Source organism: Apis cerana, linkage group LG2 (genome assembly GCF_029169275.1).
Source record: "Apis cerana isolate GH-2021 linkage group LG2, AcerK_1.0, whole genome shotgun sequence".
NCBI lineage: Eukaryota > Metazoa > Arthropoda > Insecta > Hymenoptera > Apidae > Apis > Apis cerana.
The window spans coordinates 5822369-5850015 of record NC_083853.1 but is presented as its reverse complement, the minus strand read 5'-3'; the positions used below and the strand labels follow the sequence as shown (position 1 = coordinate 5850015).

General features: G+C 36.2%; 2 protein-coding genes and 1 long non-coding RNA gene across 47 annotated transcripts in view; 1 reads left to right on the top strand and 2 right to left on the bottom strand.

Moving 5' to 3' along the window:
* LOC107994245 (transcription factor AP-2-epsilon) overlaps positions 1 to 27647 on the bottom strand; it is a 236105-nt gene that overhangs the window by 40307 nt on the left and 168151 nt on the right. For 11 of the 14 annotated variants that reach the window (XM_062071883.1, XM_062071888.1, XM_062071885.1 and 8 more), the window contains one exon: positions 4398 to 4775. In XM_062071883.1, the coding sequence (XP_061927867.1) occupies positions 4398 to 4775 (378 nt within the window). Of the gene's footprint in view, positions 1 to 4397; positions 4776 to 10470; positions 11497 to 27647 lie in introns of those variants that run through there. The other 3 variants (XM_017051039.3, XM_062071881.1, XM_062071882.1) reach the window with 3 other exon arrangements.
* The window catches only part of LOC107994247 (KH domain-containing, RNA-binding, signal transduction-associated protein 2), a 100867-nt gene that overhangs the window by 48812 nt on the left and 24408 nt on the right, over positions 1 to 27647 (top strand). Inside the window, exons 10-11 of one of the 32 annotated variants that reach the window (XM_062071908.1) lie at positions 20172 to 20478; positions 27434 to 27575. The exons of 29 other annotated variants lie outside the window; for them this stretch is intronic. The gene's annotated coding sequence lies outside the window, so the exon portion shown is untranslated. The remainder of the gene's footprint in view (positions 1 to 20171; positions 20479 to 27433; positions 27576 to 27647) is intronic. 2 more of the 32 variants (XM_062071913.1, XM_062071915.1) reach the window with 2 other exon arrangements.
* LOC133665716 (uncharacterized) lies at positions 22496 to 24183 on the bottom strand. Its single transcript, XR_009828961.1, has 2 exons — positions 23776 to 24183; positions 22496 to 23303 (listed from the first exon to the last, which is right to left on the bottom strand). It is a non-coding gene; the product is annotated as an uncharacterized LOC133665716 (long non-coding RNA).

The window sequence follows — 27647 nt, the reverse complement described above, 5'->3', positions numbered from 1 at the left end:
AAGAAATTTAAGAAAAAAAAATAAATAAAGATTACGTACAAATATTTCTTTCAACTCCTGTAAAAGAGAAATTTTACCGATTTTCTCATTTATTATTTTCCATTCAAATAATAAGAAGAAGTCACGTTCGGATAAACGAATTCAATTAACACGAGACCATATAATTGTACATTAAATGAGATTTCATTCCAATAAATAGAATTCTATTCTACGTTACGTGTTATAGTGATCCAAGGATACACGAGAAATATGATTTAGAAGAACCTTCACCAAACTTTCACTTTTTTTATGCGCGATAGAATGTAGAACAGTTTCTAATTTTTCTTTCGGCTAGAATATTAATTCCCTTCGGATTATAGTAATTAAGATTAAAAAGTTAGATTTTTTTTCGTTATTATTATAGATCACGTGTAATTACATGCTTTCAAACTCTGAAGTAGTTTCGAACAACGTGTCCCCTTGAAACTGTCGAAGCACAATCTCGCATCGTTGTCGTTCTCGATGTTAGGGATATTTGGAACCGAAAACTCTAAGGGTGACAAGAGTCGACACATAGTGCTCAAGTTTCTTAACTATGATCAACTATGCAAGACGCCATTACTGCGTATAGTTTGAGACTTTGTCCCGTCTACAACTATCTTCCTCTATGACAGACCAGATAATTCTGCGAATATTTTGCTAGATTCTGTATTTTCAAAAAAAAAAAAAAATAGATACTTTGCAGTTACTTATTTTCTATTTCCAAAGTAAACAATTTTTAAGCTAATAATTTTTTCTGATTTTTCGAATCTGAAAATTATATCGATTATGTTTGACTTATAATATTTTTCACTTATTGAAAAATAATTTTCTTCAATAAAATACGAAGATAAATTACGAAATAGCGTATCTAAAAGTATTTGAACGATTTGCTCGATATTTCGCGGAGCAAGAGATTGCATCGGTGTAAGATTTCATTGAGATCGGGGCACCCTCTTTTGAAGAATGTGCTTTAGGCAGGCCAAGATACGGTACGAGGGGTTGTAGCGAAATAATCGATATCTCAATCTCATATAATGGGTAAATATTTTAAAGCCGAATTTCTGATAGAACATTCTGCAACGTTCTATCCAACTTATAAAACAACAAATTACAATCATCAAAACACCTCTCTCTGCATTTAATCGATTGTTTCGAATGAACGACGCGTTGTCAATCCATCGATGATTATTTTTCCCAATGCAAACTCCCCTCCGTGTTTTACTCGTTTTACAACAAGGCGTGAAATAAACAATAATCGATGGAGAATTTCGGCCTCGCAACACGAGCTTGCATATGGTGGAGACAGATGCGTTAAACCGAGCCCACTCTTCTCTTTTTCTGGCCAGTTTCGAGCTGTGCGAAACTAAACGTTATTCTTCGGCTGAGTATCGAATTTCGTTGAACACGGTCCTTTTTTTTTTTTTTGCGCACGAATGTCACACGACACCCATGGAAACCGCCCAAAACATAATCCACAACGCGCCCCACCCTTGTAATTAGGGTGATACTTTCATAAAAGGTATTGGGATAAGGTGTACCGCAAATACTATTACTGTGAGCGTTATTAGAGGTCTGAAGTTACCCCTAAATAGGTGGTTGGATCTTGGTGTTGCCTTACTTTACAGAGGCGTTGAAGAACACGACGGGAGATTTGTTTGGGATACATAAATTTTTAAATTAGACGCTTCTTTCCCAACGATTAAATTATTAATGATTGAATAAACTGATGATGCTAACGAAAGGGATTGTAGTAAATATCGTGTCGTATCGTGATAATCAAACTGAACGAGTTTAAAGGAAGAAAGTTGTATATTTGTGACGTAGCAGAAATGATCGAATGAAAAAAATTCCCTTCTCTTAACAACAAATTGGAAAGAAAGGAGATATCAATTTCTAAACTCGTCACAAATTCGACCTCTACAAGACCTACACGTCCCTATCCTCTTTCGACAACTCTTTCGCTCAAATAGACCCATCACTTCCTCCTTTAAGCCACTCCTAATCCCCGTTGAACTACCGTTGACTGGCCAATACTTATCCAAACACAATCTCGGGAATAAATTCTCCACGCCACAAAATACATTGGAAATAGACCGTCCACTCTACACACCACGCTCGTACTCACGATTCCCGCTAGAGCAAACAAATTCTCTCTCGCACCTCTTCAAACAAAAAGCCCGGTGCAGGTACACTTAACCCGTACTCGTGATCCGCATGATTCCGATCCGTGTTCACCTTATGGGTAAACCTTAAAAGGAGGAAATCCTATCTCCTATAAGAGTCCAAGAACTGCCAAGAACAAGAGAACCATTATCCTTTGACCTTTAATTCGGAAAAATCGATTCGGGAGTCGGGAACGAAATCCGTCGTTATCGTTCGTCCTCGTCCTTCCTGTAGAGACTCCCCCCTCGAGGGAGGTCCTCTCGGTCGAGAGACTCGCTCGTTTCTTTCGAGTCGAGTTAATACATGAGCACACCACTCCATCCATTACACCGGGCACGCAGAAACCGTGGCGAATGCAAATGTCGCGCAAATGTCTGTCTCAGACTCATCCTCGTCGCATCCTCATCCTCCCTCTCTCTCTCTCTCTCTCTCTGTGGGATCAACGATCGCAATCACCGATGTCACGGGCCGACTTATTGGCCGTCTAATAGATCGATAGGCCGCCTATTATTATTACTCGCCCTGATCCTCGATCCAGCCAGCGGCTCGTCCTACAAATAACACGCCTCGCGCCTTTTCTAATGAGCCGGATGTGCGCGTGACCGGATCTTCGATTTCGACGCGGCGGCAATCTCGAGGATCTCGAGGACCCGATAAGAGAATTTCTCGGCAAGGGGGTAAGACGAAGCTGTATGACGAGATTAAGGAACGCGTGATCTCGTTTTTCGGATAATTAGGGAGGGGTTAAGGTTATTATTGGATTATTGGTTGGGGTGTGGAATGTATTTTGATAAAGATTGCACGTATAGGGGGTTTTATAGGAGGTTTAATAAGATTGTAAAATTGGATCAGGATTGAGGAAGATTGGGTTTTGGTAAGTAAGTTTCCGGTAAAATTCTAGTCGAGATATTTTTTCGAAAGTGCGAATTATTTATTGTGTTTCTTCGATTTCAAAATATCCATTCTATTTCTCGTTACCTTTTATAATTCTATTTATAATTTTTAATTTTTTCGCGTCGCAATTTCTTTCAAAAGATTGATTACGAAGGATTACTCTTGACGGGCACGTTTTTGAATTTTTATTGTCGAAGTAGAGTAAAATATCGGAATTTAGAAAAAAAACAACGTCGTATATATAATTTACCATAACGTTAGTTAGTATTCATTATGTATAAATTGCGAAATCGAAGAAAATTTTAATTAACCGAAGTTAATTTATGACTCTAACATGGAATAATAAATGTTATAGTCAATTAGATAGAATATTGAAAAGGTAATGCGCGTAACAGTCGTTTAATAAAATGTGAACCTCTGACTCTGATTATATCAATTTTCTATGATGACATCAATCTTTGATTTTTTTTTTTAAGTGTAAAAAAAAAGGTATAATAATTATCATAAGCAAATAGCATTTGTAAATGACTATTTACCGCAAAATTATAATGGATGAAATTACGAAAAGCGATAAAAATCATCGCATAATGCGTTAATGATCTATTAATAACACATTATCACTTTTTATTCCAAAGGAAATTCATATTTTATTAATATTTTATTATTATTTTATATTTCATTAAACAGTGATTCCTTTACAATATATTTAAGCGAGAAATTTCAATTTGAATTTCAGTCAGATGCTCTTTTTTACCGTTTCGTATCTTTTACCCCTTAAAAATAATAATAATAATAATATATTGCAAGTTAAATAATATCAAAGATATTGAATTTCATGTACTGGAAAACCATAATACTCTATTATTTATGTATTTTTACAATGAATTTAAATAATTCAAATAAGAAATTGAAAATTTCATTTCTGAATCTTGATCCCCATTTTCTCAAGTTACAATCTTTTATTTCTTTCATTCCGTTCGATGTATTAGTTAATTGTTAAATAACTTTAAATTTCTTTAAAACAGAGGATATATATCTAATAAGATTTATAATTATATATCGATCCAATTAACGAAAAACAGAACCATGTCATGATTTCACAGATATTAACAGAACAATTTAAAACTAGCACTAGAAAACAAACTACCAACTTTTCTCAAATATCACCCTGAAACTCACTTTGATTGGCATAAAATAAAAAAAAAGGATGTTAAAAATCATCCGAAAAATATTCAAAAGTCGCTTCCAGTCCCGAGAGACTGCTCGCCAACAGGAAGGGGTTAAAACGTAACCAATAACTCATCGAGTCAATTACTCACCACATGGATACCCTCCGCGTCCCTCCTAAGATCGCCGCTCCTTTGGCCAGCCGTGACAGCGGCGCTCAAGTGATTATAGTGATGTTGATGCAACGTGTTGAGCGTCTGCGTGTACGGATCGCCGACGAGGTAATCGAGATGTTGCGGCTGGCCGAGGCCCGGATGTTGAGGACTCGCCGGCGCGTGGTGGTGCGAGGGGAACGGGGGTGGAAAGTACGGTGGTTGAAAGTCGGAGGCGGTGGGCAACGATGCGCCACCGTGATGGGGCATCCCGCTTCCGTTTCCATTGCCTCTGTGACCGTGGTGATGGGCGCCTGAATAAGGCGACGAGTTTCCACCGCCCAGCGAGGAAATGCCCCCGTGACCAGTTAAACGGTCCTGTTTCAAAAGAAAAATTTCTCCGTTAATCAAAGGATTTCATTTTTCCTTCCTTCTTTGCTCTTTGGGGGAAGAATTGGTCATTGAAAAGGGTGAGATGAAATATTAATCACGAGGGAAAATTATATAAAAATATTTTTATTATAACACAGTTGTGGATATCAAATTTGGGTTATAAGTTCTTTATAAGTGGAAAATGATTAAAATATTTGAATATTTTCAAGTAAAAGGTATCTTCATTTTTGAGATTGTGTATTACTTCAAGTTTCTTTACACAAAGCATTCAAAAAGTCTTTGTACTCAAAAGTAATCGAATTCTTTGTAGCTTGGAAAAAGTTTCTTTTTCCTCGAAAGTTTCAAGCTATCCTCACTTTCATCCGTCCATGTGTATCAACAGCGTGCAATGAACACGGAGAAAGATTTAAAAAAAAGAAAAGAAGAAGAAGAAGAAAAAGAAATGAGAACCAAAAAGGAAAGTTCATGCATCATACTTATTTTATATAGCACCTAATGATAAGGCTCAGACATCGTTACATTGTTTTATATATACACAACATCATGACTCGCATAATATTCCAATGATTCCAATTCAAACTATCATCTACATCTTACTTCTAATCTACTTTGTTTAAAATCTATCGATCGAATTTTGATTTATACATAGTTATATACGGCGTTAAGAAAAGAAACATGTAAAAAGTAATAACCGTAATAAAGTTGAGCAGGGAAACGCACTCGCCGACGCATGTCCGTACTCGTTGTCGAGCGCAACTTTCGCCGCTATTAAAAAATTGCTGGCCATAATTACGGTGACTAATGTATGCCGGTTTCAAGGGGGAGAGAAAAGAAAAGAAAAGAAGAAAAAAATCGTGTCAGCTTCGTTGCAAGTCTGCCATTACAATAAAGTATACAGGGCAGTGGCGTTTAATCGCGAAAGGTGGTGAACGTAAACACGGAGAGTAAATACCATGCAAATTTTTTGACGAGCAACGAGTAACGCAAATAGCTGAAGGGTAGAACGTAGATCCATGCCATAGATCTTTGCCGTGAAAATCGAATATTAAAGTCGAAACGAGGGACACCGATCCCCGAAGCTCCCGATAACCCGATAAAATGTTATTATTAGAAATGATAAGCGACCGGGAGGAAACTCGCTACTGGATCACGGCCCGTTACCCCTTTCAAGTCGTTCATAAATCCATCGTAATTTTCCTCATTTTCTCTTGCAATCTTCGATGGTTTATCGTACGTCGAGCGATAACTGATGAGACGGATGAGAAGATTTATTATTCGAAATTCTGCGAACGATGTGGAATGGAAAGTGATAGGTTAAAATACAACGGGGGGAAAGAGATCGACTAAAAAGAAAAAAAAAAAGGTTTCGTAATCGTTCGAACGTGTTTTTTCGACATTTTTCATTCGGAAATTGTAGCTTAATTGATTTATCTTTGTCTTGATCGCGCGAATTTTACTGGTCTAATAATCATTACGATCTTGTTTCCTTGAATATTTGAATTTTGCAAGAACTTTTTGAAAGAATTCCACGACGATGATTCAAAAATGAATTGAAGAATTTATAATTTTCGAGATTAATTTATAAAATTATACATGTTAATTTGACGGTTAAGTAATTGATATGTCTGGTAATTTATTTATTCGCAATTTTTATTTTATTCCTCAATGCAAAATTTGCATGAAAAATACATCGTGCTCTGTTTAAAAGTAATTTATTCTTATTAACTTTCAGTTTCGAAGAAGTTTTTGATTGAAAAATGATCCATTTAACGGAATAAATTTCAGGTTTCATGAAATTAGTTTTCATTGCATATTTTAATATTACTTTTTCTTTCTTGTTTTTCCTCTCAATGGTATACCGAAATTAATACGATAAGAAAGATAAGTTTAAAAAGAGAAGGAAAATAGAAAGATAGAAGCTTCTTTGTAAAATAGGATAAAATTATAATGCTCGAACATTGTTACATAGAAAGTTTTCTACAATCACTTCAAATCGCCATTAAACGAATTTGGGATTTTTATGATCAAATAATTATCGTTTGCGTTCGATTATTAATTTCTAACCACTTTAACAACAAAATTAAATCAGAACATTGTCTTTCATCTAATATCGTTTCCCTATAATTTTCCTTTAAAATGATTTTCTAATTTTTGTCCATTATATAATATCATTAAAAAAGTTCGATAATATCTTTGTAATAAAATTTTATTAGTTCGGTACTATTGATTGTATATATAGTTATATCAGAAATAAATCGCCGTGATTAAAACACGTTTCACATTTAAAAATATTGATAATTGTGGGAATAAGTATGTATATACGAAATTAAAAGAAAAATGAACGAAAAAATCATCTGAATCAAACGAGAAATAATTTCAAAAATTGTACAGCATAAGTATCTGAAAGATTCTTAATAAAAATTATCCATTCCCCTTAAATTATCAATGAAAATTATTTTCATTTCAAAATATCTTTGGAATAAAATTCTGGAATTGAAGTAAGAACACGGATAACACGGAATGAACGAGATTGATTTCCAAGGTTTTCGAAATTTTTCGCGCGATGAAAACGGGACTTAATCTGGTCCACGCGATCTCTCGATGGAACGATTACGCGGTATTACTCAGGTAGATAGTATCGGCCAGTGATTTATCTGAATATCGGCAGAAAGGTTTTGTATCGACACTATAGCTGTGCAAGCCATTAGGTTTCTGTTCCCGTGATACGATCTCGAACATCTTTATAAGCCGCGAAAGGGCCAGCGTGTACCTTTCCCCTCTCCCTCCCCCCATTCATGCTCTATCCACGAATGTCACTCGTTGCTTCCAATTAGGCAAAGCAATTTATTGATCAAGCTTCAAGATGAATCGGATGAATTTTATTATATTCTCAGTTATGAAGAAAGTTACTTACCTTATTTTCAAATTCTTTTAATAATTTATTATTTAAGTCTCTATTAATTATCTAACTCCCAGTAAATTTTATTATTTCTTTATGTTAATTCGTTTTCAGTCATAAGTCATAAGTCCAACTTCTGTTTCATCGAGTCTCTCAATTCTAATTTCATCTAATTCTTCGCGAGAAAAAAGAATTCTTTTATTAAAATTTCAATTCCTTTAAACACAACTACCCCCCTCCAATTTCAACATTAATCGCGCCTCAGTTTTTTACCTTTTAATAAAAAAAAATTTATCACATTCTAAATTACGTATTCATTGCTTTCACCGATACTTAAATCAATTTAAAATAAATTTGAACCGCGAGCAAAAACTTTTTTCTCGTCAATTTCGCCGTTCAGAACCTTCTTCAGAAGGGCTTCGGGCCAGTTGGAGGTCAAACGACGAGCATCAACCCGTGGCAGGGTGTAAAATCGCGACGCAACAGGAGGAAGAATTCGATTATGGAGAAGGCAGTCCATAACGGAGTTTAACGACGGTAGGCCGAAAATTGGGCGGAAAGGCCCGTTATAGAAGGGAACTCTCGCTTGGCCAAACACACGCCTGCCGCTGCTCCTAATCTACCCGATGGATATACGTTCTCAAACAAGACAAAAATTCAACTTTGTCGCTTTCCAAAACGAAATTCATGTTATTTCGAAATGGAAATTTCGGTGGAACAGAATTCCCCGTGCACGGTTTTATTCCGTCCGAAATATTTTGTCGCCGTTTAACGAGTTTCGTCGTTACGGACCAATGGTAGAGTACCGTTTCTTCTTCGATGCCAAGGGGAGCCCATTAAGGCGTATTTCAATTTGCAGTAATGTTTGTTGCTCGACCATTATTATTATTATAGGCCCGACTTTCACGTGTCGAAAATGGACACGCGCCTCCAATTTCTCGTGCAAGTTGAACGCCGCGTATGAATTTATTTTTTGTCAAATTTGAATATCTTTTGAATTAAAATTGTTAAATTTGTTAATGAATAATTTATTAAACGATCGTTAATCGTCGAATAATTGGCAGGATTATTGAAACACGTGTTACGAATTAATACGCGGATACGTTGTATCCTAAGTAATCTTTTTTTTTTTTTTTTTTCCTTTGTACGCTTGTATTCTCCGATCAGACATAAAATCAGAAACTAATTGAATTCACGCGCAGAATTATCCCTTTCCTCTTTTTACGATCCACTGTTTAAACATTATTACAAAAACCATTTAGAGAAACACACGAAGGCCGTAATTTGATAATGAATTGAATTTATTACTACGGCATATATATATATATACAAATTAGAACGAACAAAGAAGAGAATATTTACACGTCAGACCAAACAGCGGTTTCTCACTGGAAGAGCGGAAAAGAGCGGTAATTAGAGAGGGTAGAACGACGATGCTAATAAGCTTAAAGAAAATATTATCGCAAACGGCGATAATATTTCATTAATTCATTATCCGAGTAATTATGCAAGATCCAAGAACTTACACGGTTAATAATTAATTCGAATTCCGGTTCGAATCGAGTGTCCTTCGTGAAATCATAAAAAAATCATTCGCCTATCTATTTCTAAACCGTTGCAAAAGATTGATCGAGGCGAGGAAAGTAATTTAACTATCCGCGAAAAGAAATAAAAAGAAAGAGAGGAGACGAGAGAAAAAAAGAGAGAGAGAGAGTTTAATAACGAGCTCGATCAAAACGATCTGACACGATACATACGCATAAAATTTCGGGTGGAGAACAAGCTGCAAATGGCCGATTCATTTCACAAGACGCATAGCCGAACTTTCCAGCTGAGATCGCTATTGATAACGCCGGGAGAAATCGTCCTTCTTGCCACATATGACAAGTAGACAATTAATAACCAATAAGCCGGCCCTCGTGTCGAAATCGACAGATCGTAGATTACGAATAAATAACTAGGAAAGAAATTAACAGTGTCGAGAATGTAAACGAGAATTCTGAACATATATTCCGTTCGATTTATCGTCGTTAACTAGCTGTAACGGTGTATATATCTAACTTTTTAGTTATATTTTTTTTATGTATTTCGTGTACGTGCCATGCAATGATAATATCGATGTGATATTCTTTTTTTTTTTTAATTTAATTTATTGCAGTTTGTTCCATTACTTTTGTATTTCTATTTTCTTCGCATGAGTTGTGAACTGAACTTCTCATAAGAAGAAATTAAGTAGTAGTAATAGGAGATAAAAGTGTTTAATTTTCAATAGAGATAAGGACAGTTTTGATAGAATTATTAAATCTGGATAAGCGAAATTACACGAGGAAATATTTAATTGGGGAAAAGTTTAATCGAAAACTTTGTTTTCAAAAATATGTCTTAAATATATATATATTTTTTAAATATTACTACTTTTTACAACGCAGTTTCTTGGAAATTCGAATCGATGAGTTATATATCTTCGACACATCGATCGACACATGAATCATTGCACGAGTAATGCTTCTAAGAAACACAGCTCTTTTCGGTAACGAAATTGGGCACAATTTGTACCACTTCACTAAATAAATGATTGATTAGCATCGTCAGATCCTACTCTTCAAACATTCAAATTTCAATTGTCATTATTATCGTTATTATCAATTCAATATATAACTATATATATATATTTTAATCAAATAATTCACCCCCCAAAATTTATACATACGAAGGTGTCGTGTTTCAACTCTGAGAATGCGAGTGAAAATTATATATAATATATGATCAATGGGAACACACCTCGACCTCGATCACCGTGGTCATGTCAACGTGTGGCGCGTAACAGAGCGCCAGCTTGTCCGCTGTCGGCGCTTCCGTCCGCGGCGGAAACATCCCTAAGATCTCCAGTTTGCCAGATTCCGCAGTTTAGATCCGCAACAATAGGCTCGCGATAACCACTTTTCGAGCACTGATTTCACATCACAGAAACACGATCCGTTTTCATTCCACTTGTCAATTTTTTCCCCTCTCTCTCTCCCTCGACACTTTGTACACTTTTCGTTCAAATCACTGGTTTGTTCGACCAAAGTTTCTTAGCCTCATCGACGGAAATTAAAAAATAATTATACGCAGCACCAAAGACGATCGTGCTCTCTTCATAACGAGCGTTTCAAAGTTTCAGACGGAGACGAGTAAAAATGTACATGACGCGTCTAACCACATAGTTCCATTAATGGACCAAGTCAGGAAAAGAGTTTACGTTTTAAACATATTGCCTGTAATCGTAAGTTTCGGATTGAAAACACCCGCGAATTTATCGAACATCGTTCGCGTGAGACCCATCAATCTCCAACGACTCGTTGCCCGTCGCAACGAGGGAGCAAACGCGCGCAAACTCCAACATACTCTCCTCTCGAGGATGCATCAAGGATTGCATTCGACGTTCCGACCACCTCGTCGCGTACAATACAATTATTATTACATTCGCGTGTCAGAGAACAGAAGAGAGAAAGAGAGAAAGAAATAGAAAGAAAGAAAGCGAGAGAGACGCAGGAATTTCGTGCAGCAATTCCGAGGAAGCGAAGAATCGTGGAACCGAAACGAAGATTCGCAAGTGTTTTCGGAGGAGAGGATAAAGGTTGGCCGATGCTTGAGAGGAGAACAGCTGATCGGTTGATCGAGCGTCGTGTTGCGGCCGACCGACTGAACGACAGGGACGACGGCGATCCGTACGAAAGTATAGCTAACAGCTCGTGTGCCCAGCCACGACGAGAGAACGAAATGGGAGGTGGTACGGTGTGCTCTTACCGACAGTTACTACTACTACTACTACTACTACTACTGCTACTACTACTACCACTACTAATACCACTACTACTGCCTACTACTACCATACCTACACCACCGGCAGCCACCACCACCGGCGGCACCACCACCAGCGACACGGGCGTCGTCGTCGCCGCCAGCTGCACCACCACCACCATCACCACCACCATCACCGCCTTTAAGAATTCTGCCCTACCAGGCCACGGCCCGTAGCGGCGAGCAGACAGGGGAACGGTGGAGGAGAGGCACGCGTACAGACGACGACCGAAATTTCGCCCGAGGATACGCGCCACCACGTGCAACTACTCCTAGAGCTGCCCCACCAGACGATCGAGAGCGGCCAAGATTCACGAGGGGGACGTCCTACGATCGAGCGAATAGGAGAGATACAGCCACTCTCTACTTCCCCGATCGACACACGCGCCACTCTGAGGCCGAACTTTAGGGGGTGGAAGTCGTTTTATTTTTTTTTTGTTTTGCTTTTTCTCTTTCCCTTCGATTTTCAGCTCGATCGAGGTGCGAACCGTGTGGAACAGATTTTATGCTTGTGGCTAGGATGTATTGTATTTTCTTTGCTCCTCGCAACAAGTGAAGTAACTCGTGAGATTTTCATTCTGGATTGTTTTAATAATCCTTCGCAATTGGTATTTTAAGGTGCGGTGGTTTTATGGCAATGAAATCGTGAGCTGTCTTATATTTGCATGAAAGTCAATCACTTCCTTCGCGAAATCTGCATTTTGAAATTTGCTTAAAAAAGCGTTTTAAAACAAGAACACCAGAATCTTATACCACCTTTTTTTCTTTCGCTAGATCAAGTATCGAGATTCATTGCGAATTACACGAATTAATCGAGCGAAGAATGTTTAAAAATACTCGGTTTAAAAATCATTTATCTTAAGAAAAGACGCGTACTTTAAAACTTCGCTTCAATTACATTGTCGAGCATCATGTACAATTTCAAACAAAATTTCTCAACTTCGTGTACTCGAGCGATATTTATCGCGCGAAATTCCAAGGACAAGCTTCCTCCAAGAAGTGCAGACTACGCTGTAATTGCGCATAATGAGTATAATCCTCGACTCGGTCTTATCACCCACATCGGGATCGCGGCCGTATCTCGTGATATATTAACAATATTTATCGTTAGATCGTGACACTCGATAACGGCCGACTTCGTTATCTTATTCGGCTCAGCGGGAGACGAAATTACGTATTAATTAACGTGGCTCCGTTTTCCAACTTCGCTTTTCCATCACCGTTTCATTCATTTGCCGCAACTTTTATTTCGCGCAAGGTGAAAACGAGCAAGTGTGGTGCGGTGCTGTGGGTCGTCGACTCGCGTATATATAATTTATGCCGCGTGTAAATTTCTGTCGCGTAATTACGCCTCACGGATCGCCATTCACGATCGGTGACGAAAGTCGGGACGTGGTTGTCGTCGTCGTCGTCGCGAAAAAGAAGCGACTCGATTCGAACGGAGAGGGAGAGCACGGTTTCGAGGGAGAGGACAAGGGCTTAATCACGCTTTCGATCGATGTAAATCTTAATTAAATATCTGAGAGAGGCGACGGATCGGTCATTAACCGATGCTGTTTCTTTTCGCTCGGCGATTTAAATTTGTCGCGTGATGGAATCTCTCCCCTTTGATTGGAATTGATTTCATTATGGATTTTTTGTTTTTTTGTTATTTCAGTATCGTTTCGACAATTCGAGTTTTGTTTTATTTATTTATTTATTTATTTTTCGTTTAATAATTTGCATGCTAATTCATATTTTTGTTACGTGTACAATTCTCTTCGCGAGAAGTGAAAATTGGAATGATTGAGAATTTGAAAATTTTCTAATATTTTCTTCTAGTTTTTGTACAAATTAAATAAGATTTCTTTTCGTTAAATTTTTTAAATTTCGTAAGACGGTGAATCTCGTTTGGGAAAAATGGAAATTTTACTTTCACTAAATACGTATACGATGATTAGAAAAGAAGATTTATCGTGAAGAGCAAAGTTTCACGTGCATTTACCTAATAATTAAGCGGACACTTGAAACGGAGGTAAGATTAATCAATCGCTCGATAACTAATCATCTCATTGATTTAGCGTTCATCGAATTTATCATAGTTGCGAGCAAGAATCGTGTCGAGTGATTATCACCTTTCTCACGTCGAGTACCATTAATCAAGAAGCTCTCGAAACACGATTTTCGTGCTGGCGAAGCGAAAGAATACTTACAAAGTGAGCGTATCTCACTTTGTGGATCTTGAAGATTCTATTCGAAAGTTGAATTATTGAATTATTTATTTTTGGTTAATGAGAAACGGTCTTCCGATAGATCGTAGATGGATCGCTTTGTTTGTTTTGGAAAATATAAATTGCTCAAGTTTTATTGCGAAAGTTTTGATAAACCATCGAGTAAAGATTCGTGAGACGTTTTCGATATTTCGTATAATTAAAAAAAGAAAAGATATATATTTTACATTACCATATATACATGCGTGTCCTTAGTTAAATTATAAAACTTATTTGCATATAATTATATTAATCACAATCTTTATATACTTTTACAATAATATCAAATAAGTATATTATACGCCATCATTATCTGGTCTCATGTTACGATTATTAAAATTTGTTACTGAAAATGAAACATATAAAAAAAAAAACAAATTTTATTGGAAAATAAGGATACAATACAACCACTATAAGCATAAAATTTAAATTTATACGATGACAAAGAAGTTAAAAAAAAGAATCTGAACGTACAATGTATCGATATATCAATTAACGATACATAATTTACATACAAATTTCTCCTAAAATTCCAAAAAACGATCGACATAGATAATATCATCTCTGTCGATATCCTGTCAAACTCTGCGATACATAAATTTCAATTTCTAATCTAATCTAATATATCTAGAAGAAGAAAAAAAAAGATCGAGAAAAGATCGTTTCGATCGTACACAGCATAATGCGCCTTCTGGAAAGAGGAAGCCGCAGGCATCGCGTTGCGACAAGAATTTACTTGGGGAGGGGGAACTAGTTTGCCCCGGTTAGGTTTCTATCTATGCATTTTTCAGTTTCGTTGAAACGGCGTCCATCAGTGGAAACCGCGGGCTGCGGTCGAGAAATCGGTAAACCGAATGGAATCGTAAAGCCTGCTCGCCGGCCAGGAATTAACGCCGATTACTCGATCGCGTTAAACGATCAACCGATCCGTTTTGCGGACGAACCGAGCACTTGTTATGGAGCATCGGTTTCGATAATGCGTGTTTGATCGTATGTTTGCCTGGCCGGAATTAACGCGGATTAATGCGATCGCTGAAATTGGAAATTTGTGGAGGGGAGAGGCGTTGCGACCAACGTTGAAATTATATATTACTTTTAATAAGATGCGGTTAATTCATTTCGGGGGTCGTTTCGGTCCAATGTTGAAAAAGTTAACTGGTTAAGAATTTGGAATAAAGTAATTATTTATCAAAGTATTGCGTTATTATAGTCGATAGTTTATAATTATCGAAGCAACTTTGATTATTAAGCATTGCCCATAGAGATGAATGGAATTGTTGTAAATTTTCACTCGCTCTATGAGTGATAATTAATGTAGATTAAACTCGTTACAAAATTTATAAAATTGTGCTGATAATTAAAAGGATTTTAATGGTTTGCTTGTTTTCATTGTTTCGTGAATTTTCGATAATTTCCGCTCCAGGTTGCGATTCGATAGTTGAGCCTTCGTGAAAATCTCGTACCAAGTACGTTCGTGCGTTAAATTCATATGAATTTGGATATTTCTTCCCTTCCTTTTTTCTGTCAATTTTTTCCCCCCCAAGGTATATATAATTATTATTATCTTTTGGATTGACGATTTATATAAATTAAAATACGATTTCAATATTAAATATTGGCTCGCCTGTTACTAATTTGTCGACGGACCATCTGTTTCTACTGCAAATTTAGAAAGTGATTTAGCGCCATTCATTCCGTTCTTCAAACAGAACAACGAAAGGCGGCCATTTAAAATTTAGAAAGTAGTCAAATTCGTCTCAGTTGACTTTCAGAATTACACACCTTACAATGTTTAAATCCATAAGCGGTTCCACGAATGGTTAAAGTATACTTGTCGTCTACCTAACTAACTCTTATTCTATCTGCCACTTGTTAATACTTCTGTAATAATAATAATAATAATAATCTGCGTCATAGTTTCACGAGGAATTATTTATTTCGATTCAAATTCGTTTCTTTTTTTCCTTTCTGAAAAATCCTATCTCGAATACAACTTTATAAATAATATAAAATAGAAGGATCTCTGTTTTTCTCCCGCTTAAGTGTACTTAATCCAACGTGATAAATTCATATACCTCTACGCAACAATCTACGACGATTCCACGACAAGTTATTTATCAATTTTTAAAAATTTCCCTCCTCTCTAGAGCCTTACCTTAAATATAATTTATAATCTGAAGTAATATAACAAATTCGAGTAATTCGTCTTTTTTTCTTTTTCCTCACTTAACTCCATCCCTTAAAATATCCTTATCAAGAGTTACCAACGAATACACAAATGACGATCGATACTTCTTTTTCCACAAACTATGCTATCTAATCCCTGTGATAAATTCATCAATTTATATAACTGTACCCGCGTTTAAACCACGGGTGTAATGTTAATCCCTCTTGTAAATACACATCTCTTCGTTATTTATCGCAATGACGGTAGGACGCAAGCGTACAACATCCGTATCTAAAAGAAATACGGATTTTTTTCGAAAGCCGGCCATCAGGTATGTGTGTTATGGGAAGAAGTGGCGTGAGAGTGAGCTGTCGATAAAGGAATAGCCGAGGTGGTAATCATCGGTAATCTTCAGTCCGTTACTTACGCAAAAGCAGTAATTGCCACTGTTACGCCGTGGATTAGTTTGGAATGGTTACAGCCGACTCCCTCGAAGAACGTGTTATTTACTCGTTCATTCAAGCCTCGATACGATTTGATGATCGACCGTTGCGTCATTAATACCCTGTATAAATTGTCCAAGTACGTGGATTTTCGTGTTTCTCTTTAAACACGTGATATATTTATTCATTGGATCGGCGAATCGAAGAAATCTTTCACGTCCTCTCTCCTCTTTTTAGTTTTTCTTTTTTTTTTAAATTTCGTTAAAACAAAATGGGTACGGTTATTAAATCTTAAGAGAATTCCTTGTAATTTACAACACTCTTTTCCATATATTATATTATTATTTACGAGAGGGAAAGTGGAAAAAAAAGGGAGAAGTACTTTTAATTTTCTCGTTTCTTTAAAAAAAAAAAAAAATCTCATAAATTAAAAGAAAAAGTCACACAACACGGTTTCGATGCCTTTCTTCCCCCCCTCTTTCTTCTCTTCCTTTTTCTCGCAACAAACTTTCCTTCGAGTCTTAAAAATCTCTCTTACAAAGATTTTCAAACACGCTCTTTCCATTAAAAAAAGGAAAAAAAAGGAAAGAAAATAATATTCGCAAGAGAGGTTAATCGATATCTCTCCCCGTCAAATTTTCTCCATTCTCGATCGATTATTTCGCGAAATGGAACACGAGTCTGCGGATGGGAGGGTAGCGACCGAGGGTCCTTCGACGATTACAATCGGTCGGGTACAAAGGTACGGTGTTCGGGTATGAAAGGCACGTACCAGGAGTCGGACGAAGAGGAGGCGAAGCCGAAGAAAGAGCTCTGGATGAGTATGGTGGGAGAGGGAAGTCGCTAAACGACATTCCAAGCGGACCATCCAGCGCCACCCAACGGTAACCAACGCATGACGCCCTTATCTTACCTGGTGTTACCGCACCTTTCCTTACGTTACCTTAACGGATCGGCCATGGTCAAGGAGAACGTCGATTTTCGGCCATTTCGGTTCATTCTACTCGTCGGTCGGATTAGCGAATATTGATCGAGCAAATGGAGAATTTGGGCAGGACATTTTTTTCCTTTCTTTAAAATTTGTAAAAATAATTAAGCAAGTGTGAACATAAAATATTGTAGTATCCATTTATATCGGAAGTGCAAGTAATTCTATTATGAACGAAAGGTTTATGCATATTTAAATTTGAGTTATTATATATTAAAATTTAAAAATACGGTATACTGTTGTATTGCGCTGTGTAGTTTTTTTTTTCGAAGATTAAAAATGAAGATAGTCGAATAATAATTTTGTTCGAAATAACAGTTAAAGCCAGTAAAGTTTGCAGTTCTGTTAAAGTTTGGAGTTATTGATTACGATCACTGAATTTTTCAGGATTCGAAGTCACGATGAAAGTGGCGCCGACATTCGTGAGAAAGAGGTCAATCTTTCAACTTCGAATTATTTCTTCGCTGTACATTGATGGTGGTTAAGATGGATTTTTTTGTTAGACGATCAATGACTCGTAAAAATGCTACCTTTCGAATCGATTTTCAATCGATCCATCATCAAACATTTATTGCTCGTTTTCATTAATAATTGTGTTAAGAAAATCGATTGAAAATCGAAAGAAGAGTAATAGTTTATTACAAATGATTGCTTTCGATCGATGTACCTTCGTTAATGAATTTGATCTCCTTATATTCTTATGCTATCGTATCTCAGATAATTTCATTACCAAAGTTTTAAGTTTTGCAATTTTCAATTATTATATCATCGATATCCCCCCTTTTTTTATTTTCTAAATTATATTTAAAGAAATTCTATACATTCTCGATGTATACATTTCAATTACAAATCTCTCTCTCAAATTCCAAGCATAATTTTTATCAACAACATATTGCCGAACACAATGAAACATACATTTTACCCATTTCACCATAATATTTAATATCTACACGTATTGGAAATATCTATATCGATAAACATATCTTTCCTATGCCTTCCAATGTTTACACATTCGTCTACGAACGCTTAATCCATTCGTGTACACAATCGAGTTACGTGTTATATCGACACCGCGCTTTATTTTTGTTTTCAAAATTTATGAATTACGAAGTTTAATATACGGACGGAGTTTAACACGGCGCGTTAGTAGCGCGTCGATCTTTGGAAATAATCGAGCGGAAACGAGCGTGAGCACGAGAGCACCGTTGCCAATCGATAATAAAAAGCGCGAGCAACGATAAATAACAAGTTTGCCCGCGTTTCATGAAAGGTGTCTGAGATACTTAAAACGATAAGTGGGTTTAAACGATCCCTTTATCTCGATGTGCGTCATTTAATTTACGCAGTTTGTATTGGACGGTCATTTTTGTACAATGTATTACACGAAATTATTCAAGAGGATATAATGATATATAAATATACGGTGCGAGAGAGAAATTTTATCGCATACACGCTGGACTGAATGGAGGTATGCATATTCGTATTGATTATTCAAACTGGTGGGAAATTTTAAGAACGTCAGAATTCGTTGCGATGGATTACGAGTAGGTATTGCGGGTAAATCGGATGGAAGTCGATAATTTTATCGGTGAAATGGATAAATATTTGTAACGAGAGATTGATGTTTGATGATGATGGCGAGTTAAATGCACTTCGTTGGTAAATAACGAATAAATATTTTCATTCAAGTAATTAATACTTATATTTGATGGGAGTTTTGATGAGAGATTAATTTTTCGTGAGTAAGGTAAAGTAAGTTAAAGAATTTTCAATTTGTTAATTTCCAATTATCGGTGAACGTTATTATTATAATCGATTTGAAATGAACTTTCAAAGCGTTGCATTTTTATATTTCAAATTAGTAATCTTGGGAATCCAGCGTGTGGATTCCAGCGTGCCTCAACCTATTTCAATTAATAATTTTCCACGTGTCATTACGTAATATAACGAAGCGTGCATCATCGATATCGCGTGGGTTAATCCAATTATTTTAATTGGAGCACGATTGCGGGAAACAAAATTACGAATCGTTTAAAGTTTGTGCCGAATTTCAAACTCTTTAATGGATTAACTACTTGTTAAATTTCATAAAACGATTGAAAAAAAAAAATTAGAAGATGAATTAATTTTAATGATACAATATATAATTTTTTTGATCTGCAAATTTTGAAAAATTCGATAATTATTTACGTTGCAACCAACGAAGTGGTTATTAAATATCCGAAATTATTGCATTAATTAGTAAAACAGTCATGAATAATATATAGACTGCAGATATATTTATGCAAAAATGTACAAAATGCAAATAATATGCAAATATTACAACCAAGGTAAAATATTCTCTATAATACATATATATTTATAATATTAACAAATTTCCCATTTAGATCAGCTTCCATTATACATCTTATAAATTTGTATAATATTATCGTTCAATAATTACAATTTATTATCAATTTTAACACAAAATATTCAAAATCATCTTACGCACGCACACCGACAAATTACTCCTTACATCTCATTCAAAGAAAAAAAAAAAAAAAATAACGCGACTACACCTAGCAATTAGCGATCGATCATCCGTCATCGATCCACCGATCGAAACATTTCCTCCTCGATTCTCTAATTACAAAATCGTTGCCTTCGAACGATTCCCTTGATATGGGGGACTCTCGCGAATTCGGCCGGTTGCCGCAATTCCAGCGCGAAATACCACAGGTTGGGAGGGGAAAAAAGGATCGGCGAAGGATCGAGCGAGTTGGAAGAACACTGATGTTCACCGTTAATTTCAGTTGGACGAGTGAATCGGCCGTTTATCGTTCCGCCGGCGTGAAGGCCGCGTGGACAGAGAGGGCCAGGCACGCGTGTGCACACGTAGCCGTGCCAAGAAGGCGAGAGTCCGGTCCAGAGGGTTCAAGCTAACGGGACCGGATCGCATGAGCGCGGCTCTTCGTGGTCGCCACGTTTCGCACACCCGCGCGAAAAACACGTACACGCTCGAGCGCACGAAGAGGGGAAGAGGTTTTTATAGTACGTGTCCGTGAACAGCTTTAGGTTGACATACGGCAGCGCTTTGCTCTCCAATGCTTTGGTCAAAAGGTATCGAAAATTTTCAACTCGAAGCGATTCTTTTTCTTTTCGTTCGAGAGGAATTTTTGTACGGGAGGAGTCAATCTATTGTTTATATATTGGACGAAAGGATTTTATTTTCTTAATTATTTTTTTTTTTTTTTACGTGTTAATAGTAGTATTTAAGGTATGAGGAAGAGGTGTGGCAGATTTCGTTAAGGTGAATTATTTGAATCGTATTGGAAAAATAAATTCTTTCAAGGATTTTTGAGACACCATGGTAGCATCGCCTCGCCTATGCGCTGTATCTGGTGATTTCGATGCCTGTCGAGGCGCGAGTTTTTAATTCGTGGTGCATAATCGACGCCATTTTGGTTCAAATTTACATACGTTTTATACATAGAATATTGAACATTCGAAACAGTCTTCGAAAATATACTTTTTACATATATAAGAATGAAGAACATTTAGAGGATTATTAATCTCGTAACGTGATAACAAAAAAAGAATGATAGATTGCTTGTTTCCACCGACATTAATAATAATAATAATCCTGAATCTCGTGTCATCGTTCGGATCGAAATGTCGCATGCAGGGGTAATAAAGGATCTTCCCAGTAGATACATCTTCGTTTGTTAAAGATCTAATCGCCATTAGTCAGTGGAAATGTCAGTTGAAACGTTTTCATAGCGTGGCGCACGTGACGATCTATTGCGCAATCCGTGCCACAATCCTCTGTTACAATGTTAAACGGCAAGTGTGACTCGGCTTTAGTTTCGTATTTATCAATCGGACGTCTGGTAATACAATACAAGATGGACCCATCGCCGATTTCTTTCACGTCGGTGTTAATTACAAAGCTGCGAATAACATTGTTTCGTTACTTCTTCTTCCCAATGTCAATGAGACGATGATTTTTTAACAAGAGAAGTTTTACATCCTTCGCGCTCTATAATTACGACTTTCCAACGATCGTCTAAGAATAAGAGTCAGATTTAAAATCTGTGCAAATGTTTGACAATACTCGAAACGAAAATATATATATTTCGCATGAAAGAATTGGGATTTTACGTGTTACGGAATCATATTTATTTTTTCCATCGATAATTTCGCGTTATCGTCGAATTGAATATGCAAATGAATAATTAACGACGGAATCTTTCTTCTTCGAGTAGTGGGAAAACTTGTGCAAGTTTTGTATCGTTTATTCAATCGGGCTTTTGCTTCAACGATATTTGAAGTGTAAATATCTTTTCAAAATATTTATTTAGTTTCAGTGTCACGATCACGATCGTTACAAGAAGATATTCAAAATAACAAGTTTTAATTTTACAATGGAGTAAAAATTATTATCAAGTAAAAATTTGCGAGACAGAGAGATCATCCGTTCTGAAAAGCTTATTGCTCGGGTCAATTGTCGCGCTCCGTTTCTGTTCGTTCAAATGCAGTCAATCACGTAGCACGGGATGGTAATTTGACGCCGAAAGGCAACGTTTATGCGCATAATAATTATCAAACGAGACTTGACAACGTGTACGTGATCGTATTGGATCTGCCCGACTTTGCGGCCAATCGAGAGAACGGGTTACAATTTATTCCAGGCATTCGATGACAAAGTGTTCGCAACGCAGCACCGATTTATTCCAACAATTCCACCTTTACAATTTCGATTAGCTACAGATTAGGAAGCGGTTATCGTCTATGCGTGTTTCACCTCGATCACGATGACGTCTCGAAACCCATTGATTTCCTATGGCTATCACTCGTGTCACGTGATAAATGTCTAACGGTGTCCGTCAACCGCTGACTGATAAATTCAACGATTTTTCCCCCCTTTTTTTTAAGAATATTTCGTTCTCGATTTCGACTTGCCGACCGTTATCATAATTGTAAACCGGACGATATCGCGATATCGAATTTATGCCCCTTCAACAAAAGATTTAAAACCGCAATTGTAAATTTCGTACTCGAAACGGGTATCGAAAGTTTATCCGAGAATTAGTTATAGGCAAGAGGAAATAGGCTGAGAAAAAGGAATAGCTTAATGATCCTAGAAATTAGAATTTAATTTTACAAAAGTCGAACGAAGTTGATCGATCAGTTTCGCTTATTTCGCGTGAATTATTAAATATACGTAAATATATGGTATGTGGATATTCAAAAATACGAAATAGAAATATTAATTTCGAATAAAATTCAATTACGAACACCACATTTCTCCATGAAAACACGGATTTCACGATTTCTTTCCGCGCGTCCTCGTTGCGGCGACAAAAACGATACACGTCACGCCTAGATCTACGATCTATCTCTCCATAATTTCTATAACTCGAGACACTGCAAGAGAAAAAAAACTACACATGCAACGCTCGTTCCGCAACAGGCGGATGCTGAAAATCATTTTCACTGTCCGCAACCGGGGTATTAACGTGTATTTATAGTTAGGCTGGATGGATACGCATCGTCTTGCTTTCACCGCTCCTTTCATTTCCCTCCCCAAAGAAAAATGATTCATTATCTTTTTGATAAACACTGATCCTCACGTCGAATCGAGAGATCCCGTACATCTTTCTTTCATTCGATCTCCAACTAAATCTTTTCTTTTTTTCCTTCTTTCCTCAACTTCGTCATCGCGGCATCGTTTTCGTTGAGCGACATTCTCGACTCTCGATGGAAGAATCGAACGAATGTGTAATAAATATCCATACTGTATGCTGTTTGCTAGAATTATAGATCCAGTTTTTTTTTGGATCGGCCGATGCTCGAATGGTGCAATGACCGCGATCATTAATTAGACTGATTTATTAGCTCTCTTGTGTGTCACGATCATCTCGTCAAAAAAATATTTTGCGTTCCTAAAACGTGATTCGGTGATTTAGAGGAATGGTAAATATCGGCTCGATTAATTTGGACGAGTAGACGCGGAACCAGTAGAACGAAAATTATGATAGATGCTATTAAATCGAGATGTTCCTGTCGTTTCGATTATTTTTTATTCCTCTTTTTCTGGGATGTTGGTGTTCTCTCAAAATTCAGCCCGATCCTCGCCCAGACAAGTAAGCATCGAGGTTATTTGGACTGCTCATTGATTATGCATGCGTATTATAATTTATCTCTTTATTATTCAAATTCTCGGTTGTGTCATTTCAATGTGGGAGAATTTGAGTTGAAAAAAAAAAAAAAAGAATGAAAAAGAAAAAGAAAAACATATTTATTCATAATACGGTTTGTTCGGAATTTATAGATTAATTCTACGAAAAGGAATCTTAATTAAAATGGACGTTGACCACTCCTCCGTTAAAACACACGATTCATAAAAATACTTACATTCTTTACATCAATTTCTTCCATTACTATTTTTAACTATAATTACTAATTTTTAACCAATCACCTCATCTTCTTAATATCTCCCCTCACATATTTACTTCTTGCATCGACACTTCTCACTATCTATATACATATCTTCCAATTTTTTTTTGATTTTCCGTGAGTCGAACGTGCACGTAACGCACGAGGCGCACGTCTAACGTTCGTTCGGTGAGAGGCGAAGGTGCATGGTACCACTGGCATCAATTAGATCGTGTTATGCTAATGCGGTCCGCGTGTACGGAGCCCGATACGCGGCAATCATCTCGGAGCTTATAGGATCGGATCCTCGTAGGCGGTCGACAACCATAATCCACCTTGGACATGAATTAAAGCGTGAACAGGCAGGTGCAATGCGGGATAGGCGAATTTGTTGGGCGGAAGTCGGCTATAATTAGAGTGCCTCGTTTGTAGAGTTCCATCATTTTTGTAATTTTACACGAGATAATTTTTGCTTTTCGTCGCGAGCAAGCGGTATAGTTTTTAATTCTAACGTTTCTAAGAATTCTTGAGCGTATTAGAGTGAACGAATTGTTAGTTATAGAAGAGAGTTTAAGTACTTAGAACGGATACAAATGGATTTATTAACGATTTTCTTAAGCGTATAAATGTTAAATTTAAATGGAATAAGGATGATGACGTAAGATTTTTTCGCTGTAATTTATATCTTTACCGATCTATCTTTGAGATGTCGTGCAATCTCCCTTTTTTTTTTTATTTCAGGCTCGATGTCTTAATAAATTTTTTTTAAAACATGCTTATACCGATAAGCATTCAAACACGAGCGTACGAATCTTTCGTATCTTGCTCGATAATCTTTATTGTCTATTTTTGGTTTTAATTATTGCTATGGTAATTATCTTCATTTTGTGCACCGGTAAATATAATTATAACAGGAGATAAAGAATCAGGGTATATACATATTATTAAGATTTAATTTCCAGATTTAATTAATGACCGCTAAAAGTTTAATTATATATCGCCATTTAAATTACTGCTTAAAAATTTAATTACAACTTAAATTATGTTTGATAAATTAAATTCTCTTGCAAATGATTTAATAAGATCGAAGTTTATTATCTAAGAATACATGCTCATAAGTGTAACGCGACATTTCAGATTGTATCTCGATGGTATAATAAAATTATACTTCTGGCTGGAAATTTTTTCCAGTTGCTCTTTGTAGAATCAATAAGGAGATTCAAATATGCCAAATCAATTTGCAATACAAACCAGTAAGAAGAAGTTAAAATTTAGAATCTTTAAAAATATTTATCTTATTTCCGTTAAATAGTAATAGAATTTTACTTAACTTTATTAAAAAAAAAAATTTCACATTTTACATTACTGTTAATCATCATATCAAATTTAGACGCGATGACAAGTATGCATGGCACGTTCGAAGAACCTATCCTGTGAATTTTATTTTATTTTAGTAGAATAACTTTGGCTGATCATTTCCATTCGTCATTGCACATAAATATATCGATTAACTCATACGGAACCTATTTGTCCATTTTCTTTACTTTTCCTATTTGAATCAAGTGACGAATAATGCTATAATGCTATAATGGCTACCTTCGTTTGAAACGTTTATTTATCTTGCTTTTTATCGTATATATATATATATTTATTTTAAATGATTATTGCCCATGACATTTGAATCTTTCTCTTATGTTAGTTTATATTTTAATAAAAAATCAAATAGTCTTGAATTTCACGAGAACTTTGAATTGTTCTAGCATTTACATAACCTTTATCAAATGTTAAAGTTTTGTCCTTGCCAATATTTGTGGCAATTTCTTCAATTTTATATACGTATAATAAAATAACGCGAATATTTTCATCACGTTCGTGTTATGTGGCATGACGATGCGATGTTTATCTTACGATTAGAAATTCTATTAGAAAGCATTGGATACATTCGTATATGTATATATATATTCGATGTTAATTTCTTCTTCTACTTATATTCTTCATTGCATTGTTTCCCATTCAATAATGATTATGATCTGGAATACGATGCAAATTAAAAATTATCACGCTCCGAGGAAAATAATCTTGTGCAACGAGATTTGAGAAACGAAGCACGTGCACAATGATTTACAATCACAAAAATTATTTCACAAGAATTACGCGTTCGTTTGAAATTATTATTATTATTATTATTATTAAATCGAAAACGTAGAAAACTACGCTATATATTAATTTTTTTTTTTTACTACAAATTCTTCTCAAATCTTCTTCGTAAATTAATAAAATTGAAAACTCTTGGTCTATCCTAGCTTTTCGATAATTTTAACGACGAGTAAATATTAACTCGTGAAAATCCAACTTCCAAGAAAAACATTTAACACGCATCAAACTTATACATTTAACTTAAATACATTAATAAAATGGTTTATTCAACACTACAAACAACAAATCAAACGAGTGTTTAAACAGTCTCTTCATCGCGATTTACCAATCGTTATAACGCGATAATACGTAGAAGAAGAAAGAAAGAAAGAAAGAAAGGAAGGAAGGAAAAAAACTTCGCGACAATCTCTCGTATCGATTAAAATGAAAAGGTTATCGCAGATTTTACAGCTGACAATATTATAATTGGCGTAGGATCGGCGTGAATGGCGTTGAATATCAGCGCCAACGAAGCTTAGAACAAGCAAAAGTTCATGGCTGCCGCTTTTTTCCCCGATCGTGATAACGGGGATCCACGCGCGATTTGCGCTGCGAAATGTCAATAAAAGTTATATTAATAATGACAATTTATTATTAGAGGCTCGATCGTCTTTAGAAGGATTTTATTAACTCTACTCGTTCGTATTGATTTTTGATCGAATCCGACGTTTGTTCACTTTTTACCATAATTGGACGTTTCTTGGCGGATCTTGTTAAATTTATTTATAAAAATTCGAATCGTCACGAGGAGGCGGAGAATTGTCGTATTTTCTTTTTTTTTTCTCTTTTAGAATTCTCACGAGAGAATGAAAAAAAATTTACATAAACATCTAAAATCTACTATTACTACGACTATCGTTACATTCGTATCGGGCAAAAATCAATTATAAAAACGATAGCTTCATACATAAATTCAATTTTTATCGATGACTTGGCAAAATCTTTTTACACGTGTATTTATTAGACACCAATTAGAATCCAAGATAGAATCCGCTTTATCTCCGTTAATCGGTCAATTTTCAAAAAAAAAAAAAAAAAGAAAAATACGCATCCACGAGAACAATAACCGCCAGTTATCGGTTATTCGAAGGAACATCGTGTACAGGTTGGAAAAATAGTCGCGTGACGAACGAATCCTCGACTCGTATCGATAAGTCAAGTCGGTCCAGCTGGTCTCCAGGCCGATAGAAAAATAACACGGCCAATAAATACGGGTATACGTATCGCCGTATGATTTGTAGATCGTATTATACGACACTACAAGACGCGTGCGTGCTGTTCGATCGTGTATTAACGCCTTTCATCTTCCTTTTTTTTTTTTTTCCTCCCTCGAAGCTTTCCTTATCCGTCGAGAGGGAACGATCTGCGTGACCGCGATGATAAAAGAACACGTTTATAATTTTTCACTCACGTGTCGAACACGCCGATCTTTGTTTTATAGTTATTATTTCCAACGTGACACGCAGGGTCCCGCGAGTGATAGATCCGCGCGAAGACGCCACTTCCCTTGGATCATCGTCACGCGATACAATTACATACGGATGATATCTTTTACGTGTGTGGATCGAATAGTTGTTGGGAAGGTATATCGAAATAATTTCATTAATTAAATTCATTAATTTATTGAAATTTTAATCTCTAATTTGATCTCATAC